The 15,709-nt window shown below is 36.3% G+C and overlaps 1 protein-coding gene and 1 non-coding gene across 4 annotated transcripts in view; both read left to right on the top strand.

The window, feature by feature from the left end:
• Positions 1-15,709, top strand: part of AFTPH (aftiphilin) — a 74,630-nt gene that overhangs the window by 38,612 nt on the left and 20,309 nt on the right. For all 3 annotated transcript variants that reach the window (XR_011466035.1, XM_005891834.2, XM_005891835.2), the window contains exons 3-5: positions 10,467-10,618; positions 12,467-12,593; positions 13,008-13,064. Coding sequence is in view for 2 of the 3 variants with exons in the window: in XM_005891834.2 (XP_005891896.2) it covers positions 10,467-10,618; positions 12,467-12,593; positions 13,008-13,064 (336 nt within the window). In the remaining variant the exon portion in view is untranslated. The remainder of the gene's footprint in view (positions 1-10,466; positions 10,619-12,466; positions 12,594-13,007; positions 13,065-15,709) is intronic.
• On the top strand, positions 2,974-3,045 carry TRNAS-GGA (transfer RNA serine (anticodon GGA)). The gene has a single exon. It is a non-coding gene; the product is annotated as a tRNA-Ser (tRNA).

Below are 15,709 nucleotides of genomic sequence, written 5' to 3'. Positions count from 1 at the left end.
TTGAATCTTACCAAGATACAGCAATTCTGTCCTGAACAGAGTGCCATCAAAGTGTACTTTGACAGAATGTTGTGAGAGTCTTTTAGAATTCAGAGCTCAGTTAATGCAATTAAGCAAACACAGGCAACAGTTCATTGTTTGTGAAGTCAGACAAATGATATAGTTGTTATTTGAAATTTCTTTGACTTTTCACTATGTATGTGACATTGTCCAGGTCCCTATTTTTAGTACTTTCCTTTTTCAGCCTACAAAGGGATATCTTAACATTTTAATAAAATATATCTTTCCTAGATTGAGACAATCAATTATTGCAACCTTATTGCAATAATTTGTTACTTAGGAAAGAGTCTAGAAAAAACTCTTTCAAATTTCTAAAATGCTCCTAGTCAACCCAATTCTCAAATGTGATTCCAGCAAGCCTCAGAGGGTTCAGACCTTGATGTAAAAACCATAATGACCATTTATTGAGAAATATTCTTCCCCCTCAGTGAATTTTTTTTTTTTCTGAGAGCCTGGAGTTCAGTTTATTTCATTTTCCTGTTAACATTCTTATAAATTGTAGAGAAAAGCAAATTAGTGCTGTCTCTAGTGTACGAATTAGAAAAAGGTCAAAACTATTTTTCACTTTTGGGGCTAAGAGTTGAACAAAATAAAATGACAATAATAAAAATCTCCTTACTTTGAAAGTAGTGTTTTTTCAAAAGACCATTATGTATATTGTTCTAACAGTTTTATTTTTTTTAATCTGTTAATCTTCTAGGAAGGAACCTTTATTGAAATAGTCAAGATGCTTTTTCCTAGATATATGGTAAAGGCAATAATGTCATGAACACTGCATTAAACCCTGAGCTTTTGTAAAAATTTTAAAATGTTTCTCTGGGTGTTATTTGAGAATTTAGGTAATTGGGGTAAGTAATCTCTTTATATTAATTGACTATAGAAAAGAAAGCTATGAATCATTTTCTTTTATTAGCCATCTAACTGATAACACTACTGGGAAAATGTTATTAGAAGAAGATTTATCTTGAGAGCTTTAAAAATTGAATGTCCCGAAAAAGAAAAAGAAGAGAATCACTAATACTTTGGCTTATGTTATTTTGAGATTCAGTTATTGGTTTGCTTAGCAGAGCCAGCATTCTCATACTGAGTGTAATGACATATTCACCTTTGTTTATTTAATCACCTGCCTGATATTTGTGCAGGTTTTCCTTTCTGTAGGTAAACACTTGAACTTATGACTGAAAACATAAGTAAGCAACAAAATAAAGAAATTAAGTAGTCAAAAGGTACAACCTCCCAGTTACAAAATAAATCAGTCCTAGAGATGCAATGTACAGCATGGTGATGAGTTAGTAATACTTCGTTTTGTTTTGAAAGTTGCTAAGAGAGTAGTTCTTAAAAGTTCTCATCACAAGAAAAGAAAAATATGTGACTATGGTGATCATTTTGTAGTATATACACATATTGAACTATTCGTATGAAACATAATATTATAAGTCAGTAACATCTCAATTTGAAAAGAAAGAAAGAAATGGAGATTTTAGGCGTTATAGCTCTTTGCTTGCTTGAAGTATTTGGACAGCAATTACTTTTGTTTTATTTCCTTCAGAAAATTTGAATTTCTGGTCTTTAATTCCAAAATAGAAATACTTTATTAGATTTATCCAGAAATTGTGCAAAAGCAGCAAACCATTTTTTTAGAGCATAGGGAATTGGTTACTCTTCTTATATAGCTTGAAATTAGGGATTGATAAGTATACAATTGTAGATTGTACTTGATATCTTACTTAATATTTAATGATGGTAAGGCATAAGATAGCCTCTTAAATGGAAGATTAAATTGCCCAGTGGATTTTATGTTTCTTCTAAACTTCCACTTAAGAACAAGACCTAATGCTATCAATATTAAAACTGTTGACACGATCGACTACTGTTTGTAAGGAAGAAAGGAAAACTAACTAGAAATATGTTGAAGGAATTTTAGAATTTACCTTAAAAAATCAAGGTGCTTTAAAGGAGGTGTGCCTTTGTCTAGCCTAAGAGCCAGATTCTAGGATCTTTGGTGCTGGCATTATACACTCCTTTGGAACTTTGAATGAGTTTCAGTACACAGTCTCTTTATACCCCAGTGTAGTCATTTATACAAAACAGAGGTGTATTAGTCAAAGGTTCTCCAGAGAAATAGAACCAGGAAGTTGGATGCATAGATGCATGCATGCATGGAGAGACAGACTGACCAGTTTTTTATAAGGAATTTGCTCATGCAGTTATGGAGGTGATCATGGACATCCTAAGATCTACAGTCCGCAAACAGTCTTCAATTGATTGAAGGCCATCCATATTAAGGAAGACAATCTGCTTTACTTAGTCTACCAATTGAGATGTTAATCTCATTCAGCAACACCCTCACAGATATATCTAGAAAAATGTTTGACCAAATGTCTGGGCACCTCTTGGCCCTGTCAAATTGATGCATAAAATTAGCCATCACAAGAGGGAATAATACCATATGTCCATATATAGTTTTCAGTATTTTTGGAAGACCTGTAAACCTGTTTGTAACTGAGCCATATCAGCTGAGAAGCCCTGTATTAGATAGTATGACTTGCGTCAGTGAATAAAATGAAATGATTGCTTGTATATCTGAGGGCTTTCTTCCTCCAAACCCAGACATGGAGATAGGACAGAACTGGGAGTGAGTATAAATCAGGCTTAGTGCTTTGCCCTCATTGATGAATTAAAACATTTGGTAATCATTTATTTGGTAATCATTTTTGCTTTCCCAGAAATCCTGTATGGGTTGAAGAAAATAAAATATAGAGACATCCAAGGTAATAAAGACCCTAATACGTCTTTCCTAATAGGAAAACAAATATATGAGAAATGAGAAAATTGGGAAAGATAGAGAAATCCTATAAAAGCCAGTGAACCTTTGGAAGGTAGTATAGCCATGACCACATATGATTTTGGGCTTCCCTGGTGGCTCAGAGGTTAAAGCATCTGCCTGGAATGCGGGAGACCCAGGTTCGATCCCTGGGTCGGGAAGATCCCCTGGAGAAGGAAATGGCAACCCACTCCAGTACTCTTGCCTGGAGAATCCCATAGACGGAGGAGCCTGGTAGGCTACAGTCCATGGGGTCGCAAAGAGTCGGACACGACTGAGCGACTTCACTTTCACATATGATTTTTGTGAGCCCCTTCCCCATAAATTCTGTTTTATAACTTGGTATAAAAATGAGTATGCTGATATTAACTATTAAAATGCTCTCATGAACCCTTAAAATTATTGTGGACCCCAGGCCCTGTGCCTACTGCAGAAGTTGGTCCTGGTTATAATACAGTTCAGTTCTGTCGCTCAGTCACATCCGACTCTTTGTGACCCCATGGACTACAGCACGCCAGGCTTCCCTGTCCATCACCAATATCCAGAGCTTCCTCAAACTCATGTTCATCCAATCAGTGATGCCATCCAACCATGTCATCTTCTGTTGTCCCCTTCTCCTCCTGCCTTCAGTCTTTCCCGGCATCAAGGTCTTTTCCAGTGAGTCAGTTCTTCGCATCAGGAGTTTCAGCTTCACCATCAGTCCTTCCAATGAATATTCAGGACTCGTTTCTTTTAGGATTAACTGGTTTGATCTCCTTGCAGTCCAAGGGACTCTCAAGACTTCTCCAACACTACATTTCAAAAGCATCAATTCTTTGGCACTCAGCTTTCTTTATAGTCCCAACTCTCACATATGTGACTACTGGAAATACCATAGCTTTGACTATACGAATTTGTCAGTAATGTCTCTGCTTTTTAATATGCTGTCTAGGTCAGTCATAGCTTTTCTTCCAGGGAGCAAGTGTGTTTTAATTTCATGGCTGCGGTCACCATCTGCAGTGATTTTGGAGCCCAAGAAAATAAAGTCTGACACTGTTTCCACTGTTTCCCGATCTATTTGCCATGATGAGAAATTATTGATACCTAAAAATCAAGGCTCTGGAGTCACCCTCCTAGATTCAGATCCAGGTTCAGCACTGACTTGCATTAGCTACTTCCCCTGAACCTGAGATGTAGAGAACAGTAATAGGACTTACTTCAAAACTCTCAAGATAAAATGAAATTGTACATGTGAAGGTGCTTAGCACAGTGTCTTGCACATAACAAGTATTTAATAAATGTTAGCTGTTCGTGAATAATCTCAGAAATACATTTCTTTAAAATGGCTTTTAAAGGTGCAAGAAACAGTGTTGCCAACTGTTTTGGTGAATAGCAAAATGTAATAGGCAAATGATAATTTGTGTAGGATACCCCTAGTTGGCCTGTATACTCATCTGTCAGACTATCTTGAGAGTGAAACTGCTGCTTCTGGCTAGTTTCCCTTCTCAGAATAGTTTTGACAAGTAGGAATTCTTCTGAGCACAAGTGCACTTCTCTGTAAGTAGCAAACTTTCTCCCTTGGCTTCCTAGCACTGGACACAACAGAGAAAATAAAATGGAGCCTGGTACTTGCCTGGAAGAGCAAGTACCCCACATTTGTCAGAGCCCAAGTTTCTTTAAAGGTTTAATGGCCAGATGCGCTGCTGTTTGCAGGCTGGAATTTGATATGTCAAACGTGACAAACATGGCTCAGTCACCAGTTTTCTAATTCTAAATTCAAGAGAGAACTGATGGTTATTTTTCCTCTTTGAAGTTGAAGGCATTTGAAATTCAAGTAACTGGAGTGGGTAGTTTTTTATTTAGTTGCTATTTAGTTACTGTTATAACTTCAGCTAAATATTTGATATGCTAAATGTGTGTGTACTTTTTTTTGTTACCATCACATTGATTAGGAGTGCAACACTGACTCTTTAGTAAAAATTTACAGTTTACTTTGTCAGAAACTAAATTGTAGTGTTAGATGAATAATTTGCTCATGTATAGTAGACTAAAGTGAAAGTGAAGTCACTCAGTCGTGTCTGACTCTCAGCGGCCCAATGGACTGTAGCCCACCAGGCTCCGCCGTCCCTGGATTCTCCAGGCAAGAACACTGGAGTGGGTTGCCATTTCCTTCTCCAGTGCATGAAAGTGAAAAGTGAAAGTGAAGTCGCTCATTCGTGTCCGACTCTCAGCGACCCCATGGACCGCAGCCTAGCAGGCTCCTCCATCCATGGGATGTTCCAGGCAAGAGTACTGGAGTGGGGTGCCATCGCCTTCTCCGATAGTAGACTAAATCAAAGTTTAAAAAATATTTCACTTTATTGACTTTAAGGCTGTTGCACATGTTAAATTTCCTTGGCTGGCAGTGTTGAGGGAAAAATTGCATGACAAAAACCTGAAACCTTTGGCAGTATCAATCTTGCTCAAAATAGCAGTGAGTTTTTTAAAATTTAGTGTCTGATTACAGTGTTTTAGAAAATCCGTTTTTTTTTTTTTTTCCAAGAAGTTTGTCTGCCTGATCACAGGAGAAGCTATTCTTGCGGTAGGTTAGTTTCTCTTCTTCTGGCATTAATGTTATATTCTTATACCTCTTCTACTTACTAAGTTATTTGGACTATGTTCCATCACATCTTTGAGCTTTGTTGTGTTTCTTGGGAAGTAAAGCACTTAATACCCCTAATGTGTGGTTTATACTCTTTGTATTTCATAATATGATCAAGATATAAGTCACAAATGCCAACTATCAACCAAAATGATCACCAATTTTCAAAATTTAAAATCCTCAAGAAGTAGCAATAACAGATTCTGTTTATATAAGCAGCTCTTAATGACATATTTTTACTTAGGTACTTGACTCCTAACTTGATAGGAAGACCTTAGGGAGCGCACAGAATATTTGGTTATTTAATTTCTTATTACAATATGGTAGAAATTGATATAAATTGAGACAAGTATTTTAATCATGATATAGAATGTTAAATAGTGGTAGAGAAATAGCCTTAATGAGATTTGAACCTAGTTTTGACATTTATTTTATTCCTTGGCATGCCATTTTGTCTGTATGTGTCATCTGTATAACAACAGTAGTCATAAAAGCTATCACTTCTTGAGAACACACTGAGTGTCAAACATTCACTCCTCTAATTTATTATTCACCCTGTGAGGTAGGCCCTGATAGCTTCTGTTTATAAACTCTGAAACTGAGTCTCAGCCCCTTGGGTCCACAGTCCTCTACTGAAGTATTATAATTACATCAGCCATTTACTTACTGGAATTAACTAGTAGTAAATGAAATTTGGCAATGCTTATTACCATGAACGAAATACAACCCTTTTAGCATCAAACTGGTCTTGTGGATAGTTAAAACAATATACTTTAAAAAATAATGATATTATTTATATGTGGAATCTAGAATATGATACAAAAGAACCTATTTACAAAACAGAAACAGACTCATAGAGAACAGACTTTGGGCTGCCAAGAGGGAGAGAGAGAGAGGGATGGACCGTGAGTTTGGAGTTGACGAATGCAAACTGTTTACATTTAAAATGGATAAACAACAAGGTCCTAATGTATATTACAGGGAACTATACTCAACATCCTGTGATAAACCATAATGGAAAAGAATATTTTTTAAAAATGCATATATGTGTATACCTGTCACTTTGTTGTAAGTCAGATTGGCACAACATTGTAAATAAACTATACTTTAATATACAGTTTAATTTTTAAAAATAAAATGTTAGGAAGTTTAATTTTAATCAGAATATGTTAATTCTGTTAGCTGCTTTCTTATTGAACTGTTAAAGAGTTCCTCCTTATGGTGGGTGGTACTGTTCAGTTAGTGGATTCTGGTTATTTGAATCTTCATTTTAAATTTTTGGCTCTACCTCAGGGATCAGCATGGAGAAGGAAATGGCAACCCACTCCAGTGTTCTTACCTGGAGAATCCCAGGGACGGGGGGAGCCTGGTGGGCTGCCATCTATGGAATCACACAGAGTCGGATACTGAAGTGACTTAGCAGCAGCAGCAGCAGCAGGGATCAACAAACTATGGCCTAGAAAACAAATCTGTCCTGCTGCCTGTTTTAGTAAACAAAGTTTCATTGCAACACACCCACACTTATTTGTTTATGGATGGCCTGCAATACAAAATATATTCACTATCTGGCTTTACAGAGAAAAAAATCTGCCAACTCCTGCTCTACCTCATTCAACAAAAAGATTTGAAGCAATTGACTTGTCATATCTAATCCTAAAGTCATATGGAACTTTCCTTTAAAATTTCCATGTAATTTTATTATTTATGAAAAAAGGTTGGGGAAGAAGTTTAAAGCAAAGTTTGAAAGTGATTAGGTTTAAATAACATTCTATTTCTTCAATACATTCCACTGATGTGAGGATTTGCTTACTAGTATACCTAAGACTTTGGTGACTCAGATGGTAAAGGATCTGCCTCCAGTGCAGGAGACCCGGCTTTGATCCCTGGGTCAGCAAGATCCCCTGGAGGAGGGAATGGCTACCCACTCCAGTATTCTTACCTGGTTATTTCCATGGACAGTCCATGGGATCATAAAGAGTCAGACACGACTGAACGACTAACACTTTCATATGTAAGACCTGGTAGTTACATTTAATGATTGATCAAAATGATTAAATATGCTTTGAAATCCTTTCTTTCATCCCTAGAGAGATACATATTTTTTTCTATCCCATTAAACGGATAACAAAGAGGATACAAGAAGATTCTGTTTTAATTTACAGAGAATTAAAATTTGGTCATGTGTGAGTGTTTGTTTACCTTCCCTGCCCAGGAGGAGCAAGTGCTTATTATGTTTCCAATTAGATGGTTATCTGATCCCTTTAAAAGTAATGTCTGTCCATTCCCTCTGTTGAAGCGAGTAAGTGTGGGTCCCCTTGACGCACTCAAATTTCACAAGCCTTGGGATCTTGACTCTACTCTTTACTGTAGGTTTCATAATTGATACTGAGAACCTTTTCCCATATCACACAGATGAATATAATGAAGGTGTTAGACTAACTTTTGTAGAGATAGCAAAAAAGTACCCTGAGACTAATTATGCAGCATTAAGTTTTTTGCTCTGATAACAGTTTTCAAAAGAGATTTTGCTTTGGAAAATAGGTGTATGAAAGTTTTTCCTTTTGTTTTTCATCTTCCTGTTTGCTGACTATACTAAACAACAGAAATCAACATTCACTTGTTTTTGTTACTTGGCAGAAAGTACCATCATTTTGTGGCATTTTTCTTGTACAGTGAGTGGCATTTTCAGTGGTGCATTTAATCTTGCAGTAAGCTTTAACCTAACATTTTGTATTTCTGGTTGGTGTTTTAAGTAGTAAGGTAAGCTAAGTTGAAAATATTTTACATGTATCTGAAATAAAGTTAGGAAAGTGGGAATAAATGTTTTTGTAGGTTGCACATACACGAAACCTACTAGTACCCCCCAAATCTAAGTTAGTCTGAATACAACAAGTTTCAATCAGTAAAAATAGTCCAAAATGCCAGTGTTCTCAGAGAAAATACTCTAGGGAGTATGCAAGCTTTGCTTGGAGGAAAGGGAGTGTACTATTCAAAACCCCAAATATACACACCATAGAAGAGTAGAGAAATGGAATATCTAAAAGATAACACAGATAATCAGAATGACAAATGAGCTGTTAAATTTCTTAGTCATAATGGACATTCTTTCCCCCTTTGTTCTATTAGCAGCAGAGATATTTCTGAAAGGTTTTCACAACAAGGTCATACTATATAGCACTGGGGACTACATTCAATATTCTGTGACAAACCATAATAGAAAAGAATATGGAAAAGAATATATATATGTGTGTGTGTATATATATATATAATACATATGTATAATTGAGTCACTTTCCTGTACAGAAGAAATTAACATAACATATAAATCAACTAGCACAAGCTGGAATCAAGATTGCCAGGAGAAATATCAATAACCTCAGATATGCAGATGACACCACCTTTATGGCAGAAAGTGAAGAAGAACTAAAGAACCTCTTGATGAAAGTGAAAGAGGAGAGTGAAAAAGTTGGCTTAAAGCTTAGAAAACTAAGATTATGGCATCTGATCCCATCACTTCATGGCAAATAGATGGGGAAACAGTGGAAACAGTGTCTGACTTTGTTTTTCTGGGCTCCAAAATCACTGCAGATGGTGATTGCAGTCATGAAATTAAAAGAAACTTACTCTTGGAAGGAAAGGTATGACCAACCTAGACAACATATTAAAAAGCAGAGACATTACTTTGCCAACAAAGGTCTGTCTAGTCAAGGCTCTGGTTTTTCCAGTGGTCATGTATGGATGTGAGAGTTGGACTATAAAGAAAGCTGAGCGCCAAAGAATTGATGCTTTTGAACTGTGGTGTTGGAGAAGACTCTTGAGAGTCCTTTGGACTGAAGGAGATCCAACTAGTCCATCCTAAAGATCAGTCTTGGTTGTTCATTGGAAGAACTGATGTTGATTCTGAAACTCCAATACTTTGGCCACCTGATGCGAAGAGCTGACTCATTTGAAAAGACCCTGATGCTGGGAAAGATTGAGGACAGGAGGAGAAAGGGAGGACAGAGGATGAGATGGCTGGATGGCATCACCAACTCAATGGACATGGGTTTGGGTAGACTCTGGGAGTTGGACAGGGAGGCCTAGCGTGCTGTGGTTCATGGGGTTGCAAAGAGTCGGACACCACTGAGCGACTAAACTGAACTGAACTGATAAATCAACTATATTTCAGTAAAAAATTTTTTATTTTAAAAAATATTTTCAAAATTCAAGTGTTTGTATTTAGGTTCTGTTCAACTATTATATAATAGCATAACACTTCTTGCCAGCATCCAGTCTTATTGTTCTAAATAGAGAGTATGTGAGTGGTAGTAAGAAACACCCCAGTGTATTGAAAAGAATATGAATATTGACTGGGTTTTTTTGTTTTGTTTTTGCTTTGGGAAGATAATTCAAACTTTGATTGCTTTCTCACTGTATAAGGGGGTAATAATTTCTTCTTTGTAGAATTTTGTAGTCAGTTAAGTAAGGTAATGTTTGTAAAGTGACAGGCATAATGCTTGATGTGTAACTACATTTATTTGTCATCATTGTATCACCACAATTATTTTAAAGTGTTCTATGAGTAGTTATCTTCCCTGGTGGCTCAGACAGTAAAGCATCTGCCTACAATGTAGGTAGACCCGGGTTCAATCCCTGGGTCGGGAACATCCCCTGGAGAAGGAAATGGAAACCCACTCCAGTACTCTTGCCTGGAAAATCCCATGAATGGAGGAGCCTGGCAGGCTTCAGTCTGTGGGGTCGCAAAGAGTCTGACGCGACTGAGCGACTTCACTTTCTTTGTTTATGAGTAGTTACGCTTCTTCCACTTAGTGCTTCCTGTATCTGTCTAGTAGTTCCTCCACCCCTTAGCAGTGGACAGAATATCGGTCTGTGGGAGTGAGTGTGTCTATATTAATGATAAAGCTGTGACACTGTTAAAATTTTGAAAGTGAAAATAAACTTTTGGGGGGTGTTTTGATACAGACAGCTTTACTAAACCGCCTGGAGCGAATTTTCGAAGCATGTTTTCCTTCCATATTTGTCCCTGATACTGAAGAAGAAGTTACTTCCCTGAAGCACTTGCTGGAAACAAGCACCTTGCCAATAAAAACAAGAGAGGCCTTAGCTGAAAGTGGGTAAGTAATAGACACTTTTTAGGTCTACTTGTATATTTGTTAGTTTGACTGTTCTCATTTATAAGGTTATCTAAGGTTATTTTAAACTGTTAAGGTTCTAAAACATTAACTTGTTTAAGTTTAAAAAACCATATTGTGCCTAAAGATGTAATTAAAAAATCTCTCTACCTCTCCACTTTTGAGCTGTTTTTTTAAAAAAATTTCTAAAGCACTATTCTATTCAGTCAAATTTTGTATATTATTTTTTTATTTCCTAGTATGATAGATGAGAATTTAGATCTTACATCTGCTGTTTTCCTCCCTTCATCTTCCCAATACACTTATGTCATAGTTTTTGGTTAAATTGTTATTTGGTATGTTCATTATTATGATCATGTAAATAATGTTCAAAGCTAAGCCACTATTTCTTTTATAGTACACTTTTTTCCTGGATTTAATGATTTCCTCTTATTTTTTTTAAACTCACTTAATCTGTCCCTACCCTTGAATAGCCTGTTAATACAATCTTACTTGTGATAAGACCTATCAAACTGGCCAATCCATTTTTAACCTGGAGTCTTCCATCTTCCAGTTCCTTCCAGTCTGGAATAGATCAGTCTAGGCGTCCTGTCACATGTTGTCTTGGCACTTCCCTTCAGTTAAATCCCATTTTGGTGAAGCACGTCCTCTAATAGCCTTCTTGCAGGGTAGGTGGGGGGGCAGGGGAAGAAAAGGTTCCCAGGAAGTAAAATACTACTTTATTCTACCCACACTTCACATTTATAATTTAGAGTCTTTCATTGCTGGTGTTTTGATGTTTTACAGTGAAGTATCTTGGTATGGGTCTTTTTTCATTTTCTGACTGAGTACTAGGCACAACTTTTCAATCAGGAAGCTTCTGTTCTTCAGCATTGAGCAGTTGTCTTACAATGCTAGCTACCTTCCCTCCAGTGCCTCTGTTTTCTTTCCAAAACTGCTATTAATTTTTAGATGTTAGAGGGTCTAGATTGACTTTCTAATTTTAATTTCAAAGTTATTCCTGGATGCTTCTCTTATATTTCATTACTCACCACCTCTGGAAGCAGTATTTCTTAATTTCATTTAAGATGAATATTATTTTTGCTTCTTGACTTTTGTTTTGGGGTGATTTCTGAGAATAAAAGGAGATAAAAAGATTGATGTTTTGCCATCTTGAAACCATTTAGATATGTTTTTTAAAAATATGCTAGCTGTACAGACAGTTCATACTCTTAGACCCATGAGATTCATTCTAAGGAAATAACAGAATTCTACAGTAACACACTGTAAAGTACAGGAAGATATTCTTGCCTTACTAGCAATTGGAGCCAACAGTAAAAACAACTTAATTAAAACTGTAGGATTGTGGCTAAATAAATGATGATACATCTGTCTAATAGGAAGGACATAATAAACCATTGAAAAGGGTACATATGTAGATAAGGAAATGCTTAAAGTCTGAAAAAAGAATACAGAATTTTTTTGTATACTGTAATTGCAACTGTGTGTGGGGGGGTCAAGACTCAAGGAGAAAACATTAAATAGCTCTAGTAAGATGATGAAGTGCTCAGTGATTTCTATCCTCCTTTTAAATGCTTTTGTTTTCAAATTAAGCATAACATACAGGCTAAATTTTTGCTTGATTGTTTCAGATGAGTTTAACTTACTTTCCTCATGACTAAATGTTGGCTCTTGATTTCATTCAGGTAATAGGTACATATATTTACTCATGTTAGACACAAAATTAATTGGAATGTATAATATTTTATAGTCACTTTAAAAGTAGAATTCATGGTGAGAGCTACTGAGTAACCCATTGTTGGTGGCTTCATTGTGTTGTGACCTTTGCAGGGAACTGCTGGATGTGTGGACCGAGCTACAGGATGTCCATGATGCACATGGCTTGAGATATCAGTGGGGTGGCTCCCATAGCAACAAGAAACTTTTATGCTCCCTGGGCATAGACACCCGAAACATTGTAAGTTTATTAGTACCTTAGAAAATCCTTTAATCAACTTACAGATGTTTTTAAATTCTTTCACACCTCTATACAAATTATGATAAGCTAGTTTCTCAGAAAAATAGATACTAATTTGTTTAAATGTTCATTTATTTTAAATACGCCAACCTCTAAGTGTAAATCTATCTAGGTTTTTCTCTGAAATTTCTTATCTTTAGGAAAAGATGTTTTCGTGTTTTTGCTTAACTATGAGATGAAGGAATTGGGCTAGGAGATCAAAACTGTAACCCCATAAGGGCAATTTAACAATTTCTTCAATTTTTCACTCACAATGTATATAATAAAGCATTACAGAGTATTTTGGAAACTGTTTCATTGTATGACAGATCATTCTCTAAATACATATTCTTTCTCTCTAATATACATATGTAGCTCTTCACGGGCAATAAGAAGCAACCTGTTATAGTGCCCATGTATGCAGCAGGATTGGTAAGTACAATGATGCTTTTGCATGTATTTATTATTGTTGCATTTATTCTGTAAAATCAACTTACATAGCATGACATGGAAAGTGTATTTTAAGGTATGGTAATGGCAACCCGCTCCAGTGTTCTTGCCTTGAGAATCTCAGGGACGGGGAGCCTGGTGGGCTGCCGTCTATGGGTCGCAGAGTCGGACACGACTGAAGCGACTTAGCAGCAGCAGCAACATGGGACCATTAAGAGAATAAATACAATAATATCCTTTTTTGAGCTCATAAATCCCTTCAAGTCTTGATCTGAGGACATTTTTCTGTATTTTATGTATTATAGACACTTTTAGTACTAACTAGTGTTTATAATAGTAGTATAACAGAGAAGGCAATGGCGCCCCACTCCAGTACTCTTGCCTGGAAAGTCCCATGGACGGAGGAGCCTGGTAGGCTGCAGTCCATGGGGTCGCTGAGTTGGACACGACTGAGCGACTTCATTTTCACTTTTCACTTTCATGCATTAGAGAAGGAAATGGCAACCCACTCCAGTGTTCTTGCCTGGAGAATCCCAGGGACGGGGAGCCTGGTGGGCTGCCATCTATAGGGTCGCACAGTCGGACACAACTGAAGCGCCTTAGCAGCAGCAGTGTTTATAACTTTTGTAAAATTCACCTTTGGAAGTCTCTTTTAATTTGCTTTTAAAAAGAAACTGAAGTATCTGAAGCCTTAGATATCATTTGTTTAAATGCATTTCTGATTTTTTTTAATAATGCAATATTGAAGCCATGGATATATACAAAAGGTTGTAGATAGCAAATTATAACAAATGAAAATGAGCCAGGACCTATAATTGGTCCTTAGTTTTTCCATTAATGTTTTAAACATGTTAAATTTTCTTTTTTCAGATATGCCAGGTAGTCCTGGAAAATGAGGAATTTTCATTCCGTACCTTATCAAGACTCAGTCACATTTTAAAGTTTGATGTGTTGGTGGTTTTTGGCATGTCTTTGAGTTATTGGTGGATAAAAATGTCCTATTAAACTAAAAATAGTTTAAAATTTTTTCACCAATAACTTGAAAATAAGGAGAAAAATACTGTGTTTAAGAAAGGAAAAAAAAAAAACTAAGGAACACTTCGTATGGAATTTAAATTTAAAAACCTTTATGTGCATGTGAAAATGAATTTGCTGTGGAACTTGACCTTATTTTAATCTGCAAACTTCTCTATGAAAAAGCTCTAATTATTGTTACTGAACTGAAATCTTGCTTTGTTTTGTTTTTGTTGGTTTGTTTTGTGAGATTGGACAAAAGCTTCTTTGAGCTTTTTTTAAAAATCAATTTCTGCTCCTTTGTGAATGGTTATCTTGTATTTTCAAAACACCTTGATCATCCCTACTTTCTTTTATGTTGTAGGTAAATGTAGTCCATAATGTTTCTAACTTCTAGGTTATTTGGATCTCTTTTCTCAAGAAGTAGCTTTCTAGGGATTGTTGGTGGTGGTATTGTCACATTCTGAATAGGAAGTAGGAATTTAATTTGTGGGCACTTTCATTCTGCATGTTGGGGACAGTAACCTATTTAATGCTTCTGTGTTAGACTCAGCACATTAGGCAATTTTTTAAGTTTTATGAAGAGTTAAAGACTCATATCTATGTTTTTTTCCCCTCTCTTAATTACAACCTTTTATTAGTAATGTAGTTTTACCATTTTTGTAAGCTTTTAATACCAAAGTTGTTTTAGTGGTTATATCCTCTCCTCCTCCCTCTTTTTGATGCCTTACATTTAGAAGCATTCTTTTTCATATCTGGGTTATCTGATTTCAAATTTTAATGATACCTGAATTTTTTCCATAGTACTTTACACACATGAGATGTTCAATATCTTTTGATCTCATCTGGAGGAATAGTACCTGAAGTAGTCATTTAAGTCACTGGTTCTGAGACTTTGATGTGCATTAGAATTGCTTGGAAGACTTGTTTCAAACACAGAATGCTAGTCACCACCCCCATAGTTTCTTATTCAGTAGGTCTGGGGTAGGAGAAGTTCCCAGATGATAGAGGAGCTACTGATGGGGACCACTTTGAGAACCACTGGCTTTAGGGAGAGTTCACATTAGAAAAGTTGGCTAAGACTAGTAATGGTATACCAAACACATGGAGTCTTTCTAGAAGGGCACACGCCTTTATAATATATATGACATTGAATTAGACCATGAATTTATTTTCATTTTTCAAGATGCTAGATTAAAGCCTTTCACGTGTACTGTTGTTAAGAACTATTGATATATATATAAATTATTTATTTTAGCTTGTGCTCAATTTTATGAAAGTAGGGGGATTCTCCTGAAAGCTTTGTTTTAAGAAATGTATAGATTCTAACTATAAGATTGTTAGACTTAGCAGCTTCCCTGCCCCCCCTGCACCCCCCCACCCCCATAAAAGGAGACTTTTATCTGGTTGGTAACTATTCAAGAGCTTGTCATAAAATTCATAAATACATGAATTCTAAATTTCTAAAATTCATAAAAGCTTGGGCCTTCTTCCATGCCAGTAACTTGGCAATGGCACCCCACTCCAGTACTCCCAGGATGGGAGCCTTAGTCCAAAGAACTAAGGCTCCCATCCTGTAGTGAGCAAGGATCAGACACTAAATTCACATTGTA

The sequence above is a fragment of the Bos mutus genome, chromosome 11, assembly GCF_027580195.1.
Source record: "Bos mutus isolate GX-2022 chromosome 11, NWIPB_WYAK_1.1, whole genome shotgun sequence".
NCBI classification, from domain to species: Eukaryota; Metazoa; Chordata; class Mammalia; order Artiodactyla; family Bovidae; genus Bos; species Bos mutus.
This window is presented reverse-complemented; position numbering and strand designations above follow the sequence as displayed.